The sequence below is a fragment of the Marmota monax genome, unplaced genomic scaffold, assembly GCF_021218885.2.
Source record: "Marmota monax isolate L192 unplaced genomic scaffold, Marmota_monax_Labrador192_F-V1.1 WCK01_AAM20220418_F8-fsc00183, whole genome shotgun sequence".
NCBI classification, from domain to species: Eukaryota; Metazoa; Chordata; class Mammalia; order Rodentia; family Sciuridae; genus Marmota; species Marmota monax.
In genome coordinates, this window is record NW_026694841.1 from 3,082,776 (window position 1) to 3,104,681 (window position 21,906).

At 51.7% G+C, this 21,906-nt stretch overlaps 1 protein-coding gene and 1 long non-coding RNA gene across 2 annotated transcripts; one reads left to right on the top strand and one right to left on the bottom strand.

Moving 5' to 3' along the window:
* Window positions 1–1,959: 1,959 nt before the first annotated feature.
* LOC124080378 (uncharacterized) lies at window positions 1,960–5,032 on the bottom strand. Its single transcript, XR_006847673.2, has 2 exons — window positions 4,623–5,032; window positions 1,960–3,265 (listed from the first exon to the last, which is right to left on the bottom strand). It is a non-coding gene; the product is annotated as an uncharacterized LOC124080378 (long non-coding RNA).
* Window positions 5,033–5,574: 542 nt separating this feature from the next.
* Window positions 5,575–7,775, top strand: Dio3 (iodothyronine deiodinase 3). Its single transcript, XM_046426300.2, has one exon. It carries the CDS (start codon window positions 5,876–5,878, stop codon window positions 6,785–6,787), a length of 912 nt encoding a protein of 303 aa, XP_046282256.1. The 5' UTR covers window positions 5,575–5,875; the 3' UTR covers window positions 6,788–7,775.
* The last annotated feature ends 14,131 nt before the right edge of the window (window positions 7,776–21,906 follow it).

Here is a 21,906-nt window from a genome sequence, read left to right on the forward strand (position 1 = left end):
GGAGCTGCATGTTCACTCACACCCTCCTGGAGGTGGAAGCAAGAGTCCCACCCATTTCCCATGGGGACAGCCAGATGCAGGTGCAGACAGCTCCTGGAGATCACCCAGCTGGGCGGGCAGAGGAGCTGCCCCTGTGGGGACATGGGAGCCCCGCCCACTAGCTCCTCCCTCCACTCGGCCCACCTGCCCCCCAGGGTCCTACCCTGGGGAGCCAAGCATGTAGGTCCCTACCAAGGAGGACAAGGACAGCTGGTCTTTTCCCAGGAGCCAGACTTCAAAGCCAAGAGTTGCACAGAACCAAAGGCTGTCCCCCTGCCTAGGCCACTTCCTGAGGTGCCATCCTACTTGGCCCAAGTGGCAGAAGTCCCTGCATCCTCCTTGAGCACACCAGGTCCCCTGCCGGGTTGGAGGCTCCACGAGAGCCGTCCACGAGCCTGGTGAGGACTGGAGCCCGGTGAGGGGCCCGCCCAGGGGACGCCAGTTCAGGAGGAGGGTCCACCCAAGGGGGCCCAACCTTCTCTGCCGCCCCTTCCGGCTGTGTCTGAGCCATGGCAATGGCGAGGGGGGTCGCCTTCTTCTCTCACCCAGGGAGCCAGGCGCCCCTTCTCAGTGACTGCACAGAGCCCCGGACATCTGGGCTTTGGGAATCCCAGGGCCGACTTCAGACTGCGCCTCTGCCAGCGTCAGACCCAGCCCAGCCTGGCCCAGGTGCTGTGTGCCAAGGCTGGGCTGCCCGTTTCTATCTCTGGACACTGGGAATCACACCCAGTCAGATTTTCCCACCAAGGTATTCAGGGCAAAATCTGCAACTGTTCCCTGGCCAGCATGGAGGATGCTGGACTCTGTCCCCAGGGGGAGTGTCCTTCCTGCTGATTCTCCTTCCATGTCACCTGCAGTATCTTCTGGTGTTCCGCAGCTTCCAGGAAGGAGCAGGCTGGTGTGAACAGACACGCATGTGCCCCGTGTCAGTGACAGCGCATTCTAGAAGCTGGGCCTGCTAGAAGCAAAGGGACTCTGGACCCCACCTCTTTCCCGAAAGGGTCACAGATGGAACAGAGGGATGGAACCCAAGGCACCCTCTGGCCACCCTTGGGCTCAGACCAGGGTTTGCTTTGGTGTGAGGAGTCCACGTCCCTGGGAGGGACCAGTGGGGCCAGGCCCTGCCCCCACCTCCCAGGCTGGCCAGCACCAAGGAGTAGGGCGAGGCCACTGCCGTGCACTGCTGCCAGGACCGGTCAGCGCCCAGGCTGGGCCTAGCGGGATGGGCTAAACTGTGGGGGAGGCGGCCACACAGGGGCGCCTTCCCCCCTCCCCAGGAGTCTCCCAGCCCCAGGGCAGCAGGCAGGGGAAGGCGGGGTCTCTTCCAAACGTCCTCTATCCTGGGGTCTGTCGTGGACAGCAGTGCAGGAACAGCACTGGAAAGATGCTCAGGCCAGGCCAGGGCCACACAGCAAACACCAGGGCTTGCCTCCCAGACCTCCACGTGGAGCCCTGGGTCCCCCACAAGCTCTCCTGGACAGACTCCCAGGCTGCCCACCCTGGGCCCCACTGTGTCACCCCATTCTGCCTCAGTCACCTGATGTGTTGGGAACCCTCTAAGACGACTCCTCTGAGCCCTGGGCCACCCTCCCAGCCTGCACAGGGTATCCACAGGCTTAGCCTCAGTCTGAGGTGGGAGGAAGCGCGGAGAAGTCGGACCCCAAGCCAATGAGGAGGAAAATGCGCCCCCACCAAGGGCCTGGCGCCTGGCAGAGCCTGGTCAGCCCTGGAAGAGAAACAGATTGGCCCCAGAGGCAGCGGACAGGCGTGTCCTTTAGACACCACACCCCAACGGGACTTCCAAGAGACTGCTGACACGCCCCCCTTGCTCACCGCTGTGCGTGTGCAAAGGGCAGAACAAAATATCTTGAAATTCTCCACAAATAAGAAGTGTTCAGTAAGTCCACGCTGCACTCTTGCTTGTTTCACAAATCTTTATTGGGCAGCCCCCCCACCCCCAACACACTGGGTGCCTGTCCAGAGTCCTGGTGTCCAGCCTGGGAGCCGCTGGGTGTGCAGGAGGCAGACACAGAAGCCATGGGGAGCCACACCCATCAAGGCCATGGCCACAGGGACGCACAGCAGAGGGGTGTCCTCCGGCTGCATGTGCGAGGGCATGGTCAGGGGCTCTGCTGCCCCTGTGGGCAAGTGGGCCCAGGTGGAGGCCCATGGTGGGAATGGAGCAAGAATGGGAGTCTCCAGGGGAAGGGCAGAGGGAACAGCCCAAGTGGAAGCTCAGAGGCAGGTAAGCCCCAGGAACCCTGGGGCATCCAGAGGCTGGTGCAGGGGAGGGCAGAAGTGGGTGGCCAAGGAGAGCTGCCCTGTCCTCACCAGTGTGTGAGGAGGCAGGGCCAGGCATGGGGCACCCGCATGTCGTTCTCCAACTCTTCTTGGATGTGTGGGCCACACCATCCCCCTGAAGCCTCAAGGGTGGAGCATGGAGGGCCACAGGGCGTCCCCAGCTCCATGGGGGGTCTCCTGATGGCCCCTCTGACCATGGATGGGGGCAGCTCCACATGGAAGCAGTGGGAGGGAGAGCTCAGCACCTGGGTCCACAAGCCCTCCCCTTCATGGACACCACCACGACTGCTCCTGGGAGCAGGCCACCCGGAGGCCAGCCTGACCCGCAGTGCCAGGGCTCTGCCCCTATCCCCTGCCCCCTCCCTCTCTCCAAGTTGCTCCCAGACACCAAATGGACCCAGTTCAGCATGCCCCTCCTTTTCTTTCCCCTGTCCGCCCCTGCTGGAGCTGGGAGAAGGTAGGCAGGAGGGGCAGGTCCTGTGGCAGGAGAAGTGCCAGGAGGGAGCCTGCCAGGCCCACTGAGGCCCCGGTCCCTTGGGTCCCCCTGGGCCCTGGCCTTAGGCCAGGACTCTCTCTCTGGACAGCTGGGAGAAGACAGGACAGTAGGGGAAGCAACAGGAAGGGTGAGCTACAGTGAGTGGGGTGTGGCCCTGGAGAGAAGGGAAGGAGAGTCGGGGGCCGCCGAGGGAAGAGGGCAGAGGAGATGGAGCTGTGGGGGGAGGGTGTTGGAGTGGGAGGCAACAGGCAGCTTCCACGACCCCGAAGCCAGTCTTACCTGGACCTTGAGTCTTCATTCTGCTCCTGCCCAGGAAGCTGTGGAGCCAGAAGGGTCTGGGCTCTCTGTCCAGTGCTCTGGAATCCCCAGGGGTGAGGTTGTAGCCTGTCCAACCAAGGGACACCAGCAGACCCTAGGGCAGTGATAGACCTAGGGACAAGCAGGGTGTCCTGGGTACTCCCAGGGCTGGAAGGATTGTGGTCCACTGCTACAGGTGGGCTGGACCTGCCCTGACCCTGCCTTCCACACACGCACCTGTGCAACGTGCACACTCAGGTACAACACATACACACACACACACACACACACACACACACGGCCACCACATCCCAGGAAGGCTTTCCTGGGCCCATAGTGGCCTTTTCATTTTCTGAGACTATATGTGGAAAGTGCCCCAACTCCCTTGTGGGTGGGGGCAGGCCACTAGCCCCAGACTGGCACCTCCCAGAATCAAGGAATCAGGATCTGAAATCGCCCAACAAAAGTTGAGACCACCAAAACCTCTTGCCCTCACCCAGGAGGAGGTGACCTCAGAAGCCCCCAGATCTCTCAGAAACTTACCCAGTAGGGGGCATGGCTTCTTACTTGCTCCTTCTCCCCTCCCCCAAAGAAAGGGGCTGGAAAGGAGCTGATCTGCTAAACAGAGGGGCCCCACTGAATGGGGACACCAAGTGGAACCCCCCTCACCAGTTAGGTGTGGCTCAAGGAAAATTTCCTAATTCACCTGAAACACCCCAGCCCAGGGGTGAGGGGCGCGGTGGAGGCACTGGGGAGAGTGGGAAAGAGACCAGACCGGCTTCCCTCTGGGTGAGAAGTTTCGGGGTGTGTGCCCTGCCCATAACAGCAGAGATCCGCTGACTAGCTGAAAGACTAGGGGGCACATTCACAAGCCCCTCGGACCTCCACACACACTCGGGGGTCTTGACCTAATGGAAATACGTGTCTAGTGGGACAAAAAGGGTCCTGCCCTGGCGGTGAAACCGGAGGGGAGGATCCCCACCCAAGGCGAGTGTCCACCTGCGCGCTGCTGGACTCTTTGCCGGGTGTCCACTTCTCTGGACACGTTCCTTAGCCGCGGAAAGCAAGCCTCCCGCGCCCTATAGGGCCCAGCCAGCTCTCACCAGGGCCCGGGACACAGCGCTGTCCCTGTCTCAAGAAGTTGGGCGGCTCACGGGACTTGGGACTTAAGAGACCAGAGCCCCAGAGCCCCAGACAAGTCCCTGTGCTCAGGCTTTCTGGACAGCCCAACTCCCCAGACCGGACTGAAGCCTCGCCCTGAGGGTTGCATTGGGCTAAGGCAAAGCAGGACTTGCCTCGGAGGACCCCAGGTCAAAGCACGTCCCCACCCCGCCGCCTCTAATCCCTGAGTCGCCGGCCCGATACCGCGCGCAGCGAGGGATCAGAAGGTCTCAGGCGCGGCAGCAGAGCCGATCAGGGCTCCGCAGAGTTGGGGAGTTCCCCGCACCCCTAAAAGCCTCAGCACACGTTCGCGGTTGAAAGTACGCACTTTACGCGTCCCGGCGCCTCCGCGGTGAGTCGGGCCGCCGCACTCCGGGTCCGCGAAGGTGGCTCAGTTCGGGCGCTCCAGTCTCGACGTTCCCGGGGAAGAGAGCAACGTCCGGGGACGAACGGGACGGGTGCGCCCGGCGGCCGGGGCTGCGGCGGGCGAGGCGAGCGGCGAGAGGGGAGCGCTCCGGCGTTCAGGCAACAGCTACCCCTAGTGGGAGAGCCGCCCGGGGCCGGCGCCGCCCCGCGCCCGCTGCCCCGCGCCCCACGCCCGCAGCGCCCTGCTCCCGGGGCCCTCCAGAGCGGACCGGGGGCGCAGGGCCCGCGCTGCTTTCCTGAGTCCTCCCCGTCTCCGGCGCCAGCGCCAACCTGCCCGCGGGCCCTGCCCTCCGCACCTCCCAGATGGACCCTGGCGACCGCTGACCCGAGATCCGCAGCGCTCAGCGGCAAAGAGATGGGACGGGGCGGGCGCGGCCGGGGCTGCGCGGGCTGGGGCGGCGCGCGGCGGCCTCGGGCAGCGGCGGGGGGCGCGGAGCGCGGTGTGCGTGGCGGGGCGGTGCGGGGGGCGGCCGTGTGCGAGGCGCGAGTGTGAGCGCGCGCGGGAGGCGGGCGGACGGGCTCCGGCAGTCGAGCGGCGCCCGCGGGCGAGCCGGGAAGGCGGCGGGAACGCAAAGTTGCCTCCTCGCGGGTCCGCGTCCTCGGCGGGGCGGGAGCCAGGGCCACCGAAGCGGCGGCCGTGGACACCGACTCCCTCGGTACCTGGGCAGCGGCCCCGCACGAGCGGCAGCGGCGTGGGCGGCGTTGGCGGCGGCGCGCGGGAAGCGAACCGGAGCTCCGGCGCGGCGCGGCGGCCGCCGGGGAACTCGGCTCAGGTGCGCGGCGAGAGGGGCGAGGGCCGGAGCCAGGCCGCGGAGACCGGTGCCGCGCGCAGAGCTCGCGCCAGCTGGAGGACCTCCGCCGCGGGCGCCCAGGTCCCCGGTCGGGTTGCTAGTCCCGGGCGGCTGCGGCGCCTGGGTCCCCCGCCCCTGAGAGCTGGCTGCAGGACTCAGGCCCGCCCCCACCGCCCCTGGCCGGACGGCTCCGCCCTCCTCCTGCCAGTGCCCGCCCTCGACCCACGATTTCTAGGGCATTGGCCGCGGCACTGGGTGATCCCTCAGGGCTCAAGTTGCAAGGGGGCGGGCCTGGGCGGAGGTGGAGTCTCCCGCCAATTGAAGCCTCGGCTATAAATTGAGCTCTCTGCACGCCGAAGCCCAGATGCCTCGCCAGGCCGCCTCGCGGTTGGTGGTCGGAGAAGGCGAGGGGCCCCCGGGGGCCTCGGGGCCCACAGCCACCATGCTCCGCTCCCTGCTGCTTCACTCCCTGAGGCTCTGTGCCCAGACCGCCTCGTGCCTCGTGCTCTTCCCGCGCTTCCTAGGCACGGCCTTCATGCTCTGGCTCCTCGACTTCCTGTGCATCCGCAAGCATTTCCTGGGCCGCCGCCGCCGCCAGCCCGAACCCGAAGTGGAGCTCAATAGTGAGGGCGAGGAGGTGCCCCCCGACGACCCACCCATCTGCGTGTCCGACGACAACCGCCTGTGCACCCTAGCGTCGCTCAAGGCCGTGTGGCATGGCCAGAAGTTGGATTTCTTCAAACAGGCACACGAGGGCGGACCAGCGCCCAACTCCGAGGTGGTCCTGCCGGAGGGCTTCCGGAGCCAGCGCATCCTAGACTATGCCCAAGGGAACCGCCCACTGGTGCTCAATTTCGGCAGCTGCACCTGACCACCGTTCATGGCGCGCATGAGCGCCTTCCAGCGTCTGGTCACCAAGTACCAGCGCGACGTCGACTTCCTCATCATCTACATTGAGGAAGCACATCCTTCCGATGGCTGGATCACCACAGACTCCCCCTACATCATTCCCCAACACCGGAGCCTGGAGGACCGGGTCAGCGCAGCAAGGGTGCTGCAGCAAGGTGCGCCAGGCTGCGCACTGGTCCTGGACACCATGGCCAATTCCAGCAGCTCGGCATACGGCGCCTACTTCGAGCGCCTCTACGTCATCCAGAGTGGTACCATCATGTACCAGGGAGGCCGTGGCCCAGATGGCTACCAGGTCTCAGAGCTGCGCACTTGGCTGGAGCGCTATGATGAGCAGTTGCACGGCACTCGGCCCCGTCGGTTGTAAGCAAACAACGGGTCAACTGACTGAACTTGGTGAGCTGGGCCTTCGGGCCTTTGAAGCCCACGTACAAGCACCCCAAAGGAAGTCAAGCTTGGCGAGGTCCCCGTGGCAGATACAATGAGCTGCGGATCTTAGGCTGAGCCTGCCTCCCAGGGACTTCAGTGACTGTCTCTCACTTACACCTACCTGGCTTGCTTGAAATCCCCTTGGCAGCACTGATGCGGTGCTCACCACATCTTGTGTGCCCCCAGGACTTGCTCCTGCAGCACTTTTCACACCTTCCCAGAGCGCCTTTAATCAAGCGCCCAGCTTTTCAGAGAGCAGAGACCTTGGCCACGCCTCGCGCGCCCTGAGCGCAGCTGGGTTCCTGCAGCGCTCTAGGCTAGCGCTAGTTGCCTGGCACCCACCTGTCGCACGCAGGGAGCCCTGCTGCTTTGTGTTTACTTCTTGTCCCTGAGTCTGGGGGAGGGTTTCTTCCGGGATGGGGAAGGGTGGGCAGGGTGGTTTCCCCCCCTTGTTTTAGGCGCGCACGAGCCCCACTGCTGATGACGAACTATCTCTAACTGGTCTTGACCACGAGCTGGCTCCGAACTGCAGGAGGCTCGAAACAGCGCCTAAAGCGAGGTGGGGAGAGTGCTCTGGGTTTCCGTGAGGAAACCTCCGCAAATGGGGTGGGGGTGGGGGCAGGTGATGGTCTGTTTTGAGGCCCGAAGAAGATGGCAGGAGAGGCACTGGCAAGGTTCACAGCGCCCCAGAGAGAGGGAAGCTAGGACTCCTTGGGAGAACAGAGTTTGGGCGGCGGAGTCTGGAGAAAGGGAGGACAGGGGACAGCCTGGGCCCGAGTGAGGTTACTCCTAGGCAAAGCTGCTCATTGCGGGGCCAGGGGATGGAGGGCCCTGATTCAAAGGCCATTCAGTGAGTGTTTGGCTGGAAATATTCCCTGTACATAAACTTCTTTTAAACTAAAATAATAAAGGCTTGAAGTAAACTGCTTTCTGCTTGGCTTTGGTGCCTTTATTTTCTCTTTCCTCTGAGTAGCGACAGGAATTAAACACAAATCTCTCCCTGGCGACCCCATTGTGACCCAGAGGGATTAGGGGAGGATCCTAAACTGGAAGGGGCGCAGGAAGTGGATGAAGTGAGAAGAGGATCTGGGGCGGGCCGGGGCGCCCCTATACACTCCTGCACACACCCAGGCCAGGATTTGGGCAACTGAAGAAGAGCCAGGCAGCGGAGGCCTCCCAGGGTCTTGGAACCGGGCGGGAGAGTCAAGGGGCTCCTCATTTGCGGCCATGAGCGCGCCCGCGCGCGCACACTGATAGTTATGCTGTCCCTGCAGCCGCCCGTCTAACTTCTCTAAGCATCCAGTGATGTGGGGGAGGGGTGGTGGGGAAGGGCGAGGCGGGCTTTGAACCTCGCAGAGCTCTTTTCCCGCCCATGGTGGGTGCCACCACGCACCTGGCTCCTCCCTCGCCCGCTTCCCGCACCTGCAAAACCATCTCCCGCCAACCCCCGCCTGGCTGCTGGAGTCCGCCGGAGGCGCGACTAGCGAAGCGCGCAGTAGTGGAGCAGATCCATCTCTCCAACAGCAGCTCCCACGGCCGGGCCGGGGGTGCTGGGGGATGTGCTCCGCCCAGGACACCCCCTCCTCTGCCTCTCCAAACTGGAGTTCAACCTCACCACCCCCAAACCCCAGCCTGCTCGCGGCTGAGAAGCATTGAAGCGGAGCGAGGTGGAAGAAGGAGGGCGATCAGAAGGCTGGGAGGCGGGGGGAGGGGCGATTCGGGGCGGGGGGAGGGTCGGGGTTTTGGCACAGATCCCGCCTGTGTTCGTGACCAGGTGCTGCAACACAGTACCCGCCTCGCTCTCTTCCCTGCAGCTCTCCGAGTGAGGGAGACCCCGGGAACACGGCCCGCAGCCCCTCTGTTAATGACACTTTTATCTGAAGAGAGGTGGGGACAGAGGAAAAGGGGCTGAAGCGAGAGTTTGAGGATGTGGCCAGCATGGGGCCAGCGGACAGTGGAACCCAGGACTACTAGGTGGCTCGGGCAAGGAGTAGTGTCGGTGCGCGCCTCGGTGTGAGTGCGCGTGCACGGGGGAAGCGTGGGTGAGTGAGGACACCGCGGGAGGGATAGAAGAGAGGCCTCGGTCCAGCCAACTCCGCGCCCAGCCCCCACGCTGCTCCTCCGTGAAAACTTTTTGGAACTGATGTCCTAAATTTGGGCGATTTTTCTTTCTTCTTTTTCCCTCTCTCTCTCTCTCTCTCTCTCTCTCTCTCTCTCTCTCTCTCTCCCTCTCCCTCTCCCTCTCCCTCTCCCTCTCCCTCTCTCCTTTAAAAGTATTTCAATTGAAAAATAACTTTAAGGAAAAAAATCGGCACAGATGGCATTTCAGCGTCTCCTCCCCCCACCCCACCTCGAGCACTTCTCAACCCTAAACTCCCAAGAATACAGAGAACGCAGCAGGGACTCCGCCCGAGTCGGACAGGGCTCGCCCCGAGCTCGAGGCTCGCCGGCTGTCCCAGGTGGGGACTTGGAGACTCGCGGAAGACAGGGGCAGCTGGGTTTGCCCTGGGTCCGGCAGAGCACGATTCTGCTGCTCCGCCTCCCTGCTGGTCACTCAGGGGTACCCTAAGGGCGCGCGGAGCGACCTTTCCTCCTAGCAGAGCTGCGCACACTGGGCCTCCTAGGACTTCCCAGACCTTGACGCGCGCTCAGCGCGGGGACCTTTGGCTCTTAAACACTCCTCACGCTGGAGGGACCCGCTCTCCCATGCCGCCGCAGAGGGGAGAGAACATCTGCCTCCCCAGTTTATTTCTCTTTGTTCCTTCTTCCTTCCCTTCCTTCCCCCTTCTCCTTCATCTTTTTCTTTTTCCTCTGTGCTCCTTTTCCTTCTTTAGCTTCTTTCTCTCATTTCCTTGGAAATCCTCCCTTATTATGAAAATAATGTCTGCTCACTGCGGAGAACAGAAGAATCCAGAGAAGCAATAGAACCAAGGCAAGGTAACCTCTCAATGTGTGCACTTTCAACTCTGTTTTCCCTCCCTGGTAAACAAGAGCGGATTGTCCTTTTGTGGCCTACCATTAACTTTGTACTCACTGGGCACCCCTCTTCCCACGCCCCCGCTCTTTCCATGTCAATAAATCAGCTTGAATGGTAACACCAGGTGGCCAAAAGAAGAGTAAGGGACAACTTGGGGGGGGGCACTCCACGTGTTAAGGATGTTCCCTTATTATGCAGAAAATCAGCATGTGCAATTGTTCTCAGCTCTGTCCCTCTTTGTCCCCAAGTAAAATGGCAGGTCAAGACCCATGCATGACTTTTAAAATGTCTGTTTTGCCACATGTTGCTAAACTGTCTTCTAGAAAGTTTGATTGTTATTGTTCTCCATTTTCTCAATGCTGGCTCTCTTAAAGTGAAAAAATACAATGATAATACACAACCCATTCTCAATATCAAATGTTAAATATAGAAGAACATAGAGCAGGATTTTTCAAGCTATAAATCAGGATGCAGCAGTGGGTCATGAGATCCATTTATTGGATCAAGTCAAGCACATTGAAGAACTGAAATAGATTAAATAAAATAAAAATATCAGCCTATATCTCACCTAAGGAAGTAGTTTCCTGCAACTTTACTTTCAGTCACATGCAGTGTATGAGTATATGTGTGACTGTGTGTGGGTGTGTTCATGTGAGTATCCATGTAATTGGGCCTCTGAAGGAAATGTGTCTTCCCTGGGGGTCAGAGATGTTTGGAAGTGTTGGCGAATGTCTGTCACCTTTCCCTCTCATCCAGGACAGTGCCTGTGGACTGGTGGGGTGTCTGCTTCTAGATTCTGTTCCACATATTTGCAGTCATTCGTGTGACATTCTCAGATGTGTTTTCCATAACTGGGATCACGCCCCCAACGCCCACCCTCTCGCATCCTTCCCTTGGCTTTCCCCGGCGATCCCATCCAGTCTGAGCAGGTCTGCGCCTGCATGCCTGCTCCTGCCTGGCACCATCCTGAATTCTGAGCCCCACTCCCCCCTTGAGGAGGAACTCAACTCTGTCCTCAAGTAGTGCTGGGATGGTGGGGTGCGGGAGACAGACATCATCCTTGCTGTTTCCATGATATCCTCCTTGTTCGTGTTTTCCAGGGTCTGGAGTGGCTTATCATGCAGTACAGACTTCAGCAGGAACGGGGAAGAGGGACTTTAAAAGAGTCCATAGGAAAAGTTGAAAGACAAGGGAAGTGACCTTGAGTTTTTGTTTACCCCAGGAGCCAGGTCTGGGGCCAGCATCCCTTCCTCTCCCAGGAAGACACGGGAAGAAGGGCATCCTTAGAAGGGAGCACAACAAAGGCCCAGAAGCCTAAGCGTGCACATCTGGTCAAAGAGCAAGGAGTTCTCTGTGTGGTGCAAACAGGAAGGAACAATAGTGGAGGAGGAGGAGAGGCAGAGAGGAGCCAGGGCCAGCATGGGGAGAGCCCTAGGCACATGTCTGGGGTCTCTGTGAGCCTTTAGGGACAGTAGGACCTGCAAACAGGAAAGGGGAGCAGGTGATGGGGGTGGGGAGGAGCCCCAGGGGCCGAGGATGGAGGCAGGGGGCACATACATATGTCCACCACTGACCAAGTGGCACAGGTGCACCTTCAGGAGGCAAGCTGGCCTCCACCTCTGACCCAGGCACTCTCCTCTAGGAGTTAACCTAAATAAACTGGTGAGCAAAGGAGTAGGTAGGTAGCAAGAGGCCCATGGCCCCCTGGTTATCCACCTGCAGGGAAGGAAAGACAAGAGAAGTGACCTCTGAGTGTTTGTTTATCCCAGGAGCCAGGTCTGGGGCCAGCACCTTCTCAGGATGATCTGACTTGGCCGCGCTGAAGTTCCAGTGAGAGGAATATGATCCTCGGCCCCATTTTATGGATGAAGAAACTGAAGCTCAAAATGTTTGCAGGGAGCTGGGCCAAGATGTTTGGAGCTGAATTTTGTCCCTCCAAGTTCAGATGTTAAAGTCCTAACCTCCAGTTTCTCTAAATGAAACCTTATTTGGACATAGGCTGTAAAGAGATGATTATGTTAAATGAGGTCATTAGGGTGGGCCCTAATCCAATCTGACTAGTGTCCTTAAAAGAAGAGATTAGGATATAGACACACACCGGAAAAGCCCTATAAGGACACCCTAGGAAGGCAGCCATCAAGGAAAAGAAGCCAGCCCCAGCCCACACCTTTGCCTCTGACCTCCAGTCTCACTGTTTCTGTTGTTTACACCACTCTGTGGCACTTGGAGGCCCCAGAATTAGAAATTGCCTTTGGCCACAGGCCTCTCTGACCCCAGTGCTGGGGGTTCAGCATGGGGTCCATGGTGCCCTTTCTGGTGGCTGAAACAGGTCAGCGTGCTCCAGAGCCCTGCTCAGGTTACCTGAGAGCCCCGCAGGGCTGCGGGTGTGGACTGTGGTGTAACATGTGCATGCTCTTTTTTAATATCTGCAAAGATGCACAGAGGTGCACACACACAGAGCTCTAGAAAAATCTACCCCGAGGTAGTCGCAGCCGCCGTTCCTGTGTGGGTGGGATTATGAGTGTTTTCTTGCTTCCTTCTTATTGCTTATCTGTAGCCTGTGATTTTTCTGTAGTGAACACGCATTGCTCTTATGACGGAAAAAATACAATTGAAAACAGCAGACCCTGTGGCTGTGGCAAGCAGAATCCTGGGGGCGGAGAGGCCAGGGCACAGGGCACAGGTCTACAGGAGATGGTGGCCCTGGGCGGGCCTGGGTGGAGGTGCCATGAGGACAGGCCTTAGGAAGAACAGTGGGGGCGGGGCTGCTAAACAGAATCAGACACGCAGTGAATTTGCATTTCAGCTGAACAAAAAAAATGATTTTTTAGTGTAAGTGTATCCCAAATATAGGTGATTTTAAAGATATACTAAAAACAGTTTTTAAATTCATGGTTTACCTGAAATTCAAATTTAACTGGATCTCGGGGGTTGTCTGTCTTACTCTAACAGCCCTGAGTGGAGGAATGGGGGTCTACACTGTGGTCTCTCTGGGGCCCTTGAAGGAAGAGGTGGTTGGTGGTTGCAAACCTCAAAGGACTAGGTCCTTTGAAAAATGAAACCATAGCCTCTAAAATCTTCAGATCCATGTAGAGCTGGTTGGACCCCTGTGGCCAGGCAGAGGACTCCTGATGCTGCAGAGAGTGGGTCTGATGACCTGGGGCTGAGGAAGAAGTGATCATCTGCACAATGGCCCTGATTTGGAGGTCTAAGTGCAGAAAGAAAGCGTAAGAAAGTGCCTTCTCTTCCATGAGATCTCAATTTGTTATGGTGTTTGCTGTTTAATGTCATTGTATGGAAAGAAAATGTGACATTTTAAATCATATATTAATCTCCAGAAGAAAAAAAAAAAACAGAACCAATAAGAGATAGGTAGATAGATGTTGGTTGGATGGATGGGTGATTAGATAGATAGATTAATTTACTATAAGGAATGGACTCTACCCAGCTTCTACACAGCAAAGGAAGCAATCAACACAGGAAAGAAAGCATAGGAAGTGGGAGAAGCCATTCGTAAGCCATGCATCTGGTAAGGTGTCTAAGATATATAAGGAATTCAAACAATTCCATAGCAAGGAAACAAGTGACAGTTTTAAAATGGGCAAAGGAGCTTAATAGGCATTTTTCAGAAGAAGCCACACAGATGGCAGCAGGTACATGAGAAATAGTGCTCACCCTCACCAGCTGCAGGGGAAAGTGCAAATCCCAACCCCAGGGAGACCCTGCCTCCCACCTGCAGGAATGGCCCTCATCAAAAGGACAAAGAGAGCAAGAGCTGAGGAGGATGTGGAGAAAAGGGGACCCTTGCACATAATTAGTTGGAACATAAATGAGCCCAGCCACTATGGAAAACAGTATGGAGGTTCCCCCAAAAACTAAGACTAGATTTAGCAGTGATCCAGCAATCCCATGACTGTTCACAAGAGCAAAGGCGTGGATCAGCCCAAGTGCCCATCAGTGGACACGGAAAAAGAAAACGTTGTGTGTATATGGAACGTGGTTTCCATATGGAAACAAGAACACAGGAATATGACATTAATACCATACTAATATAGAATATTTATATTATATTGATAGTAATATATAATATGGAAATAAGATAGAAAATTATTTTACATAAATGGAAAATTATTTGTCCTTCAAAAAGAAAGAAATTCTGCATTTGTGACAACACAGATGAGCCTGGAGGATGTTATGCCAAGTGAACTACAGCAAGCACGGAAGGACAAACTGCATGGTCTCCTGTGCAAGATGACATGTGGACTCAGGCAGAGGGAGAAAGGTGGTCAGGAGGGGCAGGTTCTGGTCAAAGGGCACATGGCTGGAGTTGGAATGAATAGGTTCATGTGGTCTCAAGTAGTTAAGAATGTTAAGAATGTTCTGTTTTATAGTTGAAATTGCTAAGAAAATAGATCTTCAATGTTCTGACCACACAAAAAATAGAAATGATGTGAGATGGTGGCTATGTTACTTAGCTTGATTGTGATCATTTATCATTTATCATTTACATGTGTACCAAATATCACATCATATACCCCAAACAGATCTATGCATATAAGTGTGTGTTGGGGGTGGGGAGAGAGAACTCAGTAAAGCTGGAGGGAAAGCAGCATCAGCAGACGGATTTTAACATGGAAAATGGGCTAACCTAAACATCAGGCTTTTATTGTTCATGAATACCACATGCATTTTCGGGGTTTCTTTTGGTAGCATGGTGACTCCATTATTATGTACAACATATTTTTGTTTAATTCAAATATAGAATTAAATTTAAAATGTATCCTTTGCTATTTTCCATTGTAATAATTGTGTGTGTGTGTGTGTGGGGGGTGGGTGCTGGGGACATAACCCAGAGCCCCATGTGCACCGGGCAAGCCTCTACCACCGCTAAATGGGTTTTAAAAGACAGGAATTAGCTCATGCAGTTATGGAGGCTGAGCAATCCTGGCTAAGCTGGAGACTCAGGAGAACCCATGGTGCAAGTTCCTGTCCAAGTCCAAACTCAAGTCCGAGGCAGGAGAAGATGGTGCCTGCTCAAGGAAAGGCAAGGGAAAACAGTTACGTTTTCTCAGCCTTTCCTTTCTAGTGAGATGGGGTGGGGGTGGGGGATGGGGTATTGGATGAGGCCCACCCACATTGGGGAGGGCCATCTATTCACTCAGTTCACAGGGTCAAATGTTAGTCTCATGAAGAAACACCCTCCCACACATGCCCAGAAGTAATATTTAAACAAATACCTAGGAACCTGATTGTTCAGTCAAATTAATAAATAAAATTAACCATCTCAAATTATGAGCATGAATGTGGGCATTGGCCTTTCCAGTCTTACAGACAAACACAAGCACATGTAGCCCATACGTGGCATGCCCCCTTGACTTTCTTGCCACCTCCTGCTGCCACAGGCGCCTTGAGTTCCTGTTGAGTTCTCGCGGGATTCAGAGAGTATTTGGGATTCAGAGCCCGGTGGAGAGTGTGGATTTGCCCAGAACGTGTTTGTAGAGTGCTGGTGTGAGTTCGGGAATAAAGAGTTGCTGTTTGAATCTACAAGGCTGTGAGTGGCTCGTGATTTTGTGCCCAGCCAGACTGCGGCATTTGGTGGCCCGGACGGGGAACGTCTAAAGCTTAGAGGTAAGTGAAATTGATCGCCCCTGAGGGAAGGTGAGAGAACACATTCAAAAAACAATGTGTTCTTGTTTTGATTTATTTTGTTTTTGTTTCAAGCTGCCTATCCCTAGAAATTTCTCAGGCAAACTGGGAAAAATGGTTGGCTGAAGGTTTGAAGCTGTTCGGCCCTGAGGAAGAGAAAATTGATACGATTTTTTATTCCGTTTTTGTTTCATTCAGTTTCGGTTTTGTTTTGTGTTATCTTATTAGGTTGTGTTATCTTTATAGTAGATTAGAAATTAGTAAAAAATAAACCAAAAAGGTGTTAAGTAAATTGTTAGAGATTCAGATCATGGAGAAAGACATTTTAGATCAAGCAAAAGAGAAGGTCTCTCAAGCTAGTCAGACAGAGGAAGAAAATTTAAAGGAAAAGGGGTTATTAGGAAAAAGGCTACAACAGGAGGCTGTTACTAACTCTGTTTTATCACCAGAGGGCGTAATTCAACCAACAGCCCCACCTATGGAGACAACTGAGTGGCCCTCAAACCCCGTAGTTGATAAATGGGATCCTGAGACAAGACCTCAAAGATTAGCATGCCCTGTACTTGAACAGGTAGGAGGGCAGCGAATTCACTGTGCTTTAGATTTTAAAACAGTGAAGCAGTTAAAGGAGGCTGTAACAACCTATGGTCCCCAAGCATCCTTCACGGTAAGCATGGTCGAGTCCATTACTAACTTGGACATAACGCCAGCAGATTGGGCTAGCATGTGTAAATCTGTGCTAAATGGAGGACAATATTTGTTATGGAAGGTTGCCAATGAGGAATTTTGCACGGAGACAGCTAGGCGAAATGCAGCAGCTGGTTACCCTCAAAGAAATCTAGATATGTTGTTAGGAAAAGGACCTTATGAGGGTCAACGGCAACAAATTGAATATGATCCTGCTATATATGCACAAATTGCTGCAGATGCAGTTAGGGCATGGAAGACTTTACAAGGACATGGAGATTTACAAGGTCAGCTATCTAAGGTAATACAGAGAACTAATGAACCTTACGTTGAATTTGTACATAGGCTTCTTCAAACAGCTTCCAGAATTTTGGGGGATACAGAACAGGCAATGCCATTAATAAAACAACTGGCTTATGACCAAGCAAATTGTTGCTGTAGAGAGGTCATTAGACCATGGAGACATGAAGATTTAAACACATATATTAAATTATGTAGAGACATTAATGAACAAGGGCAAGTCTTGGCAGCTGCAGTACAACAGGCTTTAGATGCCAGGCCAAAAACATGCTACAATTGTGAACAAACAGGGCATTTTAAAAGGAGTTGCCCCATAGGAGGAGGGTTTAACAAAACTAGGTATCAAAGGAATAGAATACTGGGTATTTGCCCATGATGCCGTAGAGGGAGATATTGGGCTAATGAATGCCGTTCTCAAACCACCATAGAGGGTACTCCCTTATCAAAAAATGGACAAGGACCAGGTATTTACCCACGATATCGTGTAGAAAGGCATCAGGCTCCATTGCCAAAAAATGGACTGGGGGGCCCAATGCTCTGGGGCCCACAACCACAAATATATGGGGCAGTGGAGGAACCCAGCAACACCATCAGGGTAGTGTCCAGGACACATTGTCCATTAAATCCCTCATCAGACAAACCCGAGGGAGCGCAGGGTTGGACATCTGTGCCTCTGCCAGAGCAGTACTAACTCCAGAGATGGGAGTTCAAATCATTCCCACAGGAGTAAAAGGACCTCTTCCCCAAGGAACAGTAGGCTTATTATTGGGACGTAGTTCATCTACACTAAAAGGACTTATGATAAGTCCTGGGGTAATTGATCCCGATTATGTAGGTGAAATAAAAATTATAGCTAGTTCTCCAAGAGGTATATCAGTAATTTCACCAGGAGATAGAAGAGCACAGTTGTTAATAATACCCAGCCTACATAATAAATTTTCTAGTCATAGTGTAGAAAGAAGTTCCAGGGGATTAGGCTCCACAGGTGTAGATTGGGCTATGCTGTCTTTAAATTTAGATTCTCGCCCAATGCTAAAACTAAATATTCAAGGACATGAGTTTAATGGGCTACTGGACACAGGTGCTGACCTTAGCATCATATCTCGTCAAGTATGGCCAAAACATTGGCCATTACAACAAGCCACTCAAACGCTTCGAGGCCTAGGAGTGGCGACTAATCCCCATAGAAGTGCAATGATATTAGATTGGAAGGATCCTGAAGGATGTGAGGAACTATACAGCCATATGTATTGGATCATCTTCCTATAAATTTATGGGGACGAGATGTCCTAGATCAATTAGTTTTGACGTTAACAAATAACATCAATCCTAATGCGCCCACTACTAGGGCTAGACAAGATTTTAGGAAAGAAAAAAGATTAGGAGAACAAGAACAAGGTATAGCAGCACCAATACAAATAGATCAAGGAACAGACAGACATGGGTTGGATTTTCAGAAAGGGCCACTGAGACAATCAAAATTACTTGGAAATCAGAAAGACCAGTGTGGGTTCCTCAGTGGCCCCTGACTAAAGAAAAGATACAAGTAGCCCATGATCTGGTCAAACAACAATTAGCAGAGGGACATACACAACCTTCCGTATCTCCCCATAATACTCCCATTTTTATCATCAAAAAGAAATCTGGTAAATGGAGATTATTGCAAGATTTAAGAGCCATTAATAATGAGATGGTTATTATGGGACCTGCTCAATCAGGGATTCCTCAATTGTCTGCTTTGCCAAAAACCTGGCATGTTTTAGCTATAGATATTAAAGATTGTTTTTTTTTCAATTCCAATTCATCCCGAGGATAGTCCACGTTTTGCATTTACTATCCCTGCATTAAATCATGAAGGTCCTGATCAGAGATATGAATGGAAAGTACTCCCTCAAGGGATGGCTAACAGTCCAACTATGTGTCAAATCTATGTTAACAAAGCAATCCAGCCACTTAGAAATCAAAATCCTGAACTACAAATATTTCACTATATGGATGATGTATTATTAGCACATAAAGATAAAAACACATTGCTGGAATGTTATGCCACACTTACAAACTTATTAAAAAATATAATCTAGAGATAGCAATAGATAAAGTACAATTAAATTTTCCAATTAATTATTTAGGAGTTCTATTATCCTCAACCATGGTCCGTCCACCAAAAATTCAAATACGAGTAGATCAACTCAAATCACTTAACGACTTTCAAAAGTTATTGGGAGATATAAATTGGATAAGGCCTTATCTAGGCATACCAACAGGAGAGTTCGGACCTTTATTTGATATTCTAAAAGGTCCATCAGATCCAAATTCACCCCGCATGTTAACTCCTAAAGCAAGAAAGGCATTAAAAATTATTGAAACATATATGGAAAATATGCATTTGGATAGAATTGATATAAGTTTGCCTTTATTATTTGTTGTACTACCAACAAAAAAATATTCCTACAGGAGTATTTTGGCAAGAAGGTCCATTATTGTGGATACATTTATCTTATTCTCCTAACACTATTCTTACTAGGTATCCTGAGGCTGTAGGACAATTAATACTCAAAGGAATAAAAGCAGCGAAGGGAGTGTTTGGAATTTCTCCCAATAAAATTATTACTCCATATACTATGGATCAAATTGATGAGTTAGCTAATGAGTTAAATACTTGGGCAATAATCATGTGTAAATCTAATGTTACATTTGATAATCACTTACCATCTAATCCTTTGTTGTCTTTTTGGTCTAAGCATCCTGTAGTTTTTCCAAAAATGACAAGAAAAACCCCTATCATGAATGCTCCAAATATATTCACTGATGGGTCAAATAATGGTACAGCTGCAGTAGTTACCCCTGATCAAACTTTTACATTTTTAGTACCCAAACAATCAGCTCAAAAGGTAGAGCTTAATGCAGTTTTACAAGCTTTTGTGATGTTTAAAGATTCTGTATTTAATTTATTTTCCCATAGTCAGTATATAGTTAATGCTATAGTATCCCTTGAAGATGCTGGTAGGATTTCTCCTTCCTCTACTGTTTTCTCTTTGTTTTCCACTATACAAAGTCTAATCTGGGACAGAAAAGATCCATTCTTTATAGGACATATCAGGGCACATACAGGATTGCCTGGAGCCCTTAGTTTGGGCAATGATTTAGCAGATAAAACTACACATGACATACATATTTTCTCTACACTAGAAGAAGCTACAAATTTTCATAAAAGATTCCATGTTAATGCTAATACTTTACAAAAGTGTTTAAAAATAACTAAGGAACAAGCCCGACATATAATAAAACAATGTCAAAATTGTGTGACCTTTTTACCACAAGTTAATCTTGGAGTCAATCCTAGAGGACTGATACCTAACCATATTTGGCAGATGGACGTCACACACTTGTCAGAATTTGGAAAATTAAAATATTTACATGTTACAGTTGATACTTCTTCTGGATTTTTGATGGGCTCCCTTCATGCCAGAGAAAAAACTAAAGATGTTATAGCTCATTGCTTACAAAATTTTGCCACTGTGGGCGTTCCTAAACAGTTAAAAACAGATAATGGTCCTGGTTATACTTCTACCTCTTTTAAACAATTTTGCTCATCATTTGGCATTACTCATATAACAGGAATCCCATACAATCCACAGGGATAAGGCATAGTTGAAAGAGCTCATCAAACTATTAAAACGTACTTATTAGAGCAAAAAGAGGGAATTGGAAAGGGGTATATATCCCCCAAAGATAAACTTAAAATAACCCTTTTTACTCTAAACTTTTAAAATTTGGATTCATCAGGACTTAGTGCTGCGGAAAGGCATATGTATCCAAAAAATGTACATAAGCCTAAGGTACTTTGGAAAGATATTCTAACAGGAAAATGGAAAGGTCCTGACCCAGTGATTGTCTGGAGTCGGGGTTCTGTTTGTGTGTTTCCACAGGGAGAACAGCAGCCAATTTGGATTCCAGAGAGACTAACCAAAGCAATTTCTACAGACCAAAAAGAAGACGATTTGACTCAAATCCATAACAGCTGATATCCAGGGCTCCAGCTTGGCTATTCTTACATCTGCGACAGTGATTAACCAGGATGCTTTTTTCAATATCTATTTTATTTTTGCCTTTTCCCACATCATAAAGTTCTATTTTATTTTTTGAGCTCATACAAACCTAGGTTAATGTTTTTCTGATCAGTTTTATTTTTTGACTGTGGAGTTTTTAAACATTGCAATGGAGATTTCACCTAGGTAAAGCTACAAGGCCTTTACTATTGTCTTATGTGTTGTACATTTGTGTGCATTCTTGTGTTTTGTGTTGTATGTCTGTGTGTGCGTATGTCCATATTTCATATATGAGGAGCGCTCATGAAAAAATGGATCCAAATTATTTTTTTTTAATTCACGTGATTTAAATGGTTTAATTTAAATTAGGTAAACAGCTGTTAAGGATTGTTTTTAAAGGAGGTTAACAGATCTGTTTCTTTACTTTCACCTTTCCTTTGCATTATTTTTAATAATTCTTTTTAGGATAATGTCTCTTTAGCATCATTGCCAGAATTCCTATCTCCATCCCAGTGCCGGTGAAGACTAAGATAAAACCAAACTATAGCTTCTATGATAGCTATCACAGTAAACTGTATAAACTGATGCATCAATGAATATAACTCAACAAGTAATGCTCAATCAAGGAGTCGATTTACTTTGGGAGGAAATGGACATATTGATAGACTCCTCCGCTTTGAACTGCTTGCAGAACTTGCCTGGACTATGTATCACTTGTATGCTTTGTGAACTATCGTTTGGTGCAGCGAATTGTGGTAGTGCTGGCATATCTTTGCTGATGGTGTCACCAGTGATGCAATTTTTCCAAAGGAGCTGTTAATTGGCTTGGTGTCGTGGCATTTTTGTGTCCTCCTCCCTTCTGCTAGTGATGGTCTAAAATTTGGGGGCCAACAGAGGTGAGGCAAAGAAACTCACCCCCCCACTGGTGCATAGGCCATTCCACAAGTATGGCTGTATGCTGGACCGGTAGTCAGTGACGGGTATGATCCAATTGCAGTGGTATCAACCTAAGACAGGAGGCTGACGCCTATTGGTCAGTTTTTCCCATGACGGGTAAGAACCATATGTTGAATTGGACAACCTACCAGGCACGGTCCTTAAGCCACATTGCTTGTTGTATAATTAATCAGAAGGGGGGAGATGCTGAGAGCCATTGCCAAGTAGGAATGACGCATTGCAATTTCTTTGTCAGCCTACTCCATGTTGCTTAGAGGAAGGACTCTCCATGGTGGACCCAGGTCATTTGCAGGACTTTGCACGAAAGGTGACCTTGCTTAAGGACCAGGGCGCATCCGGGTTTAGGGTGGATTAGGGTTTAGGGCGGATTGGGATTTAGGGCGTTCTGGGTTAGGGCGGTTCCAGGTTTAAGGTGATTCCTGCTAGGAATAGGGCGTATGC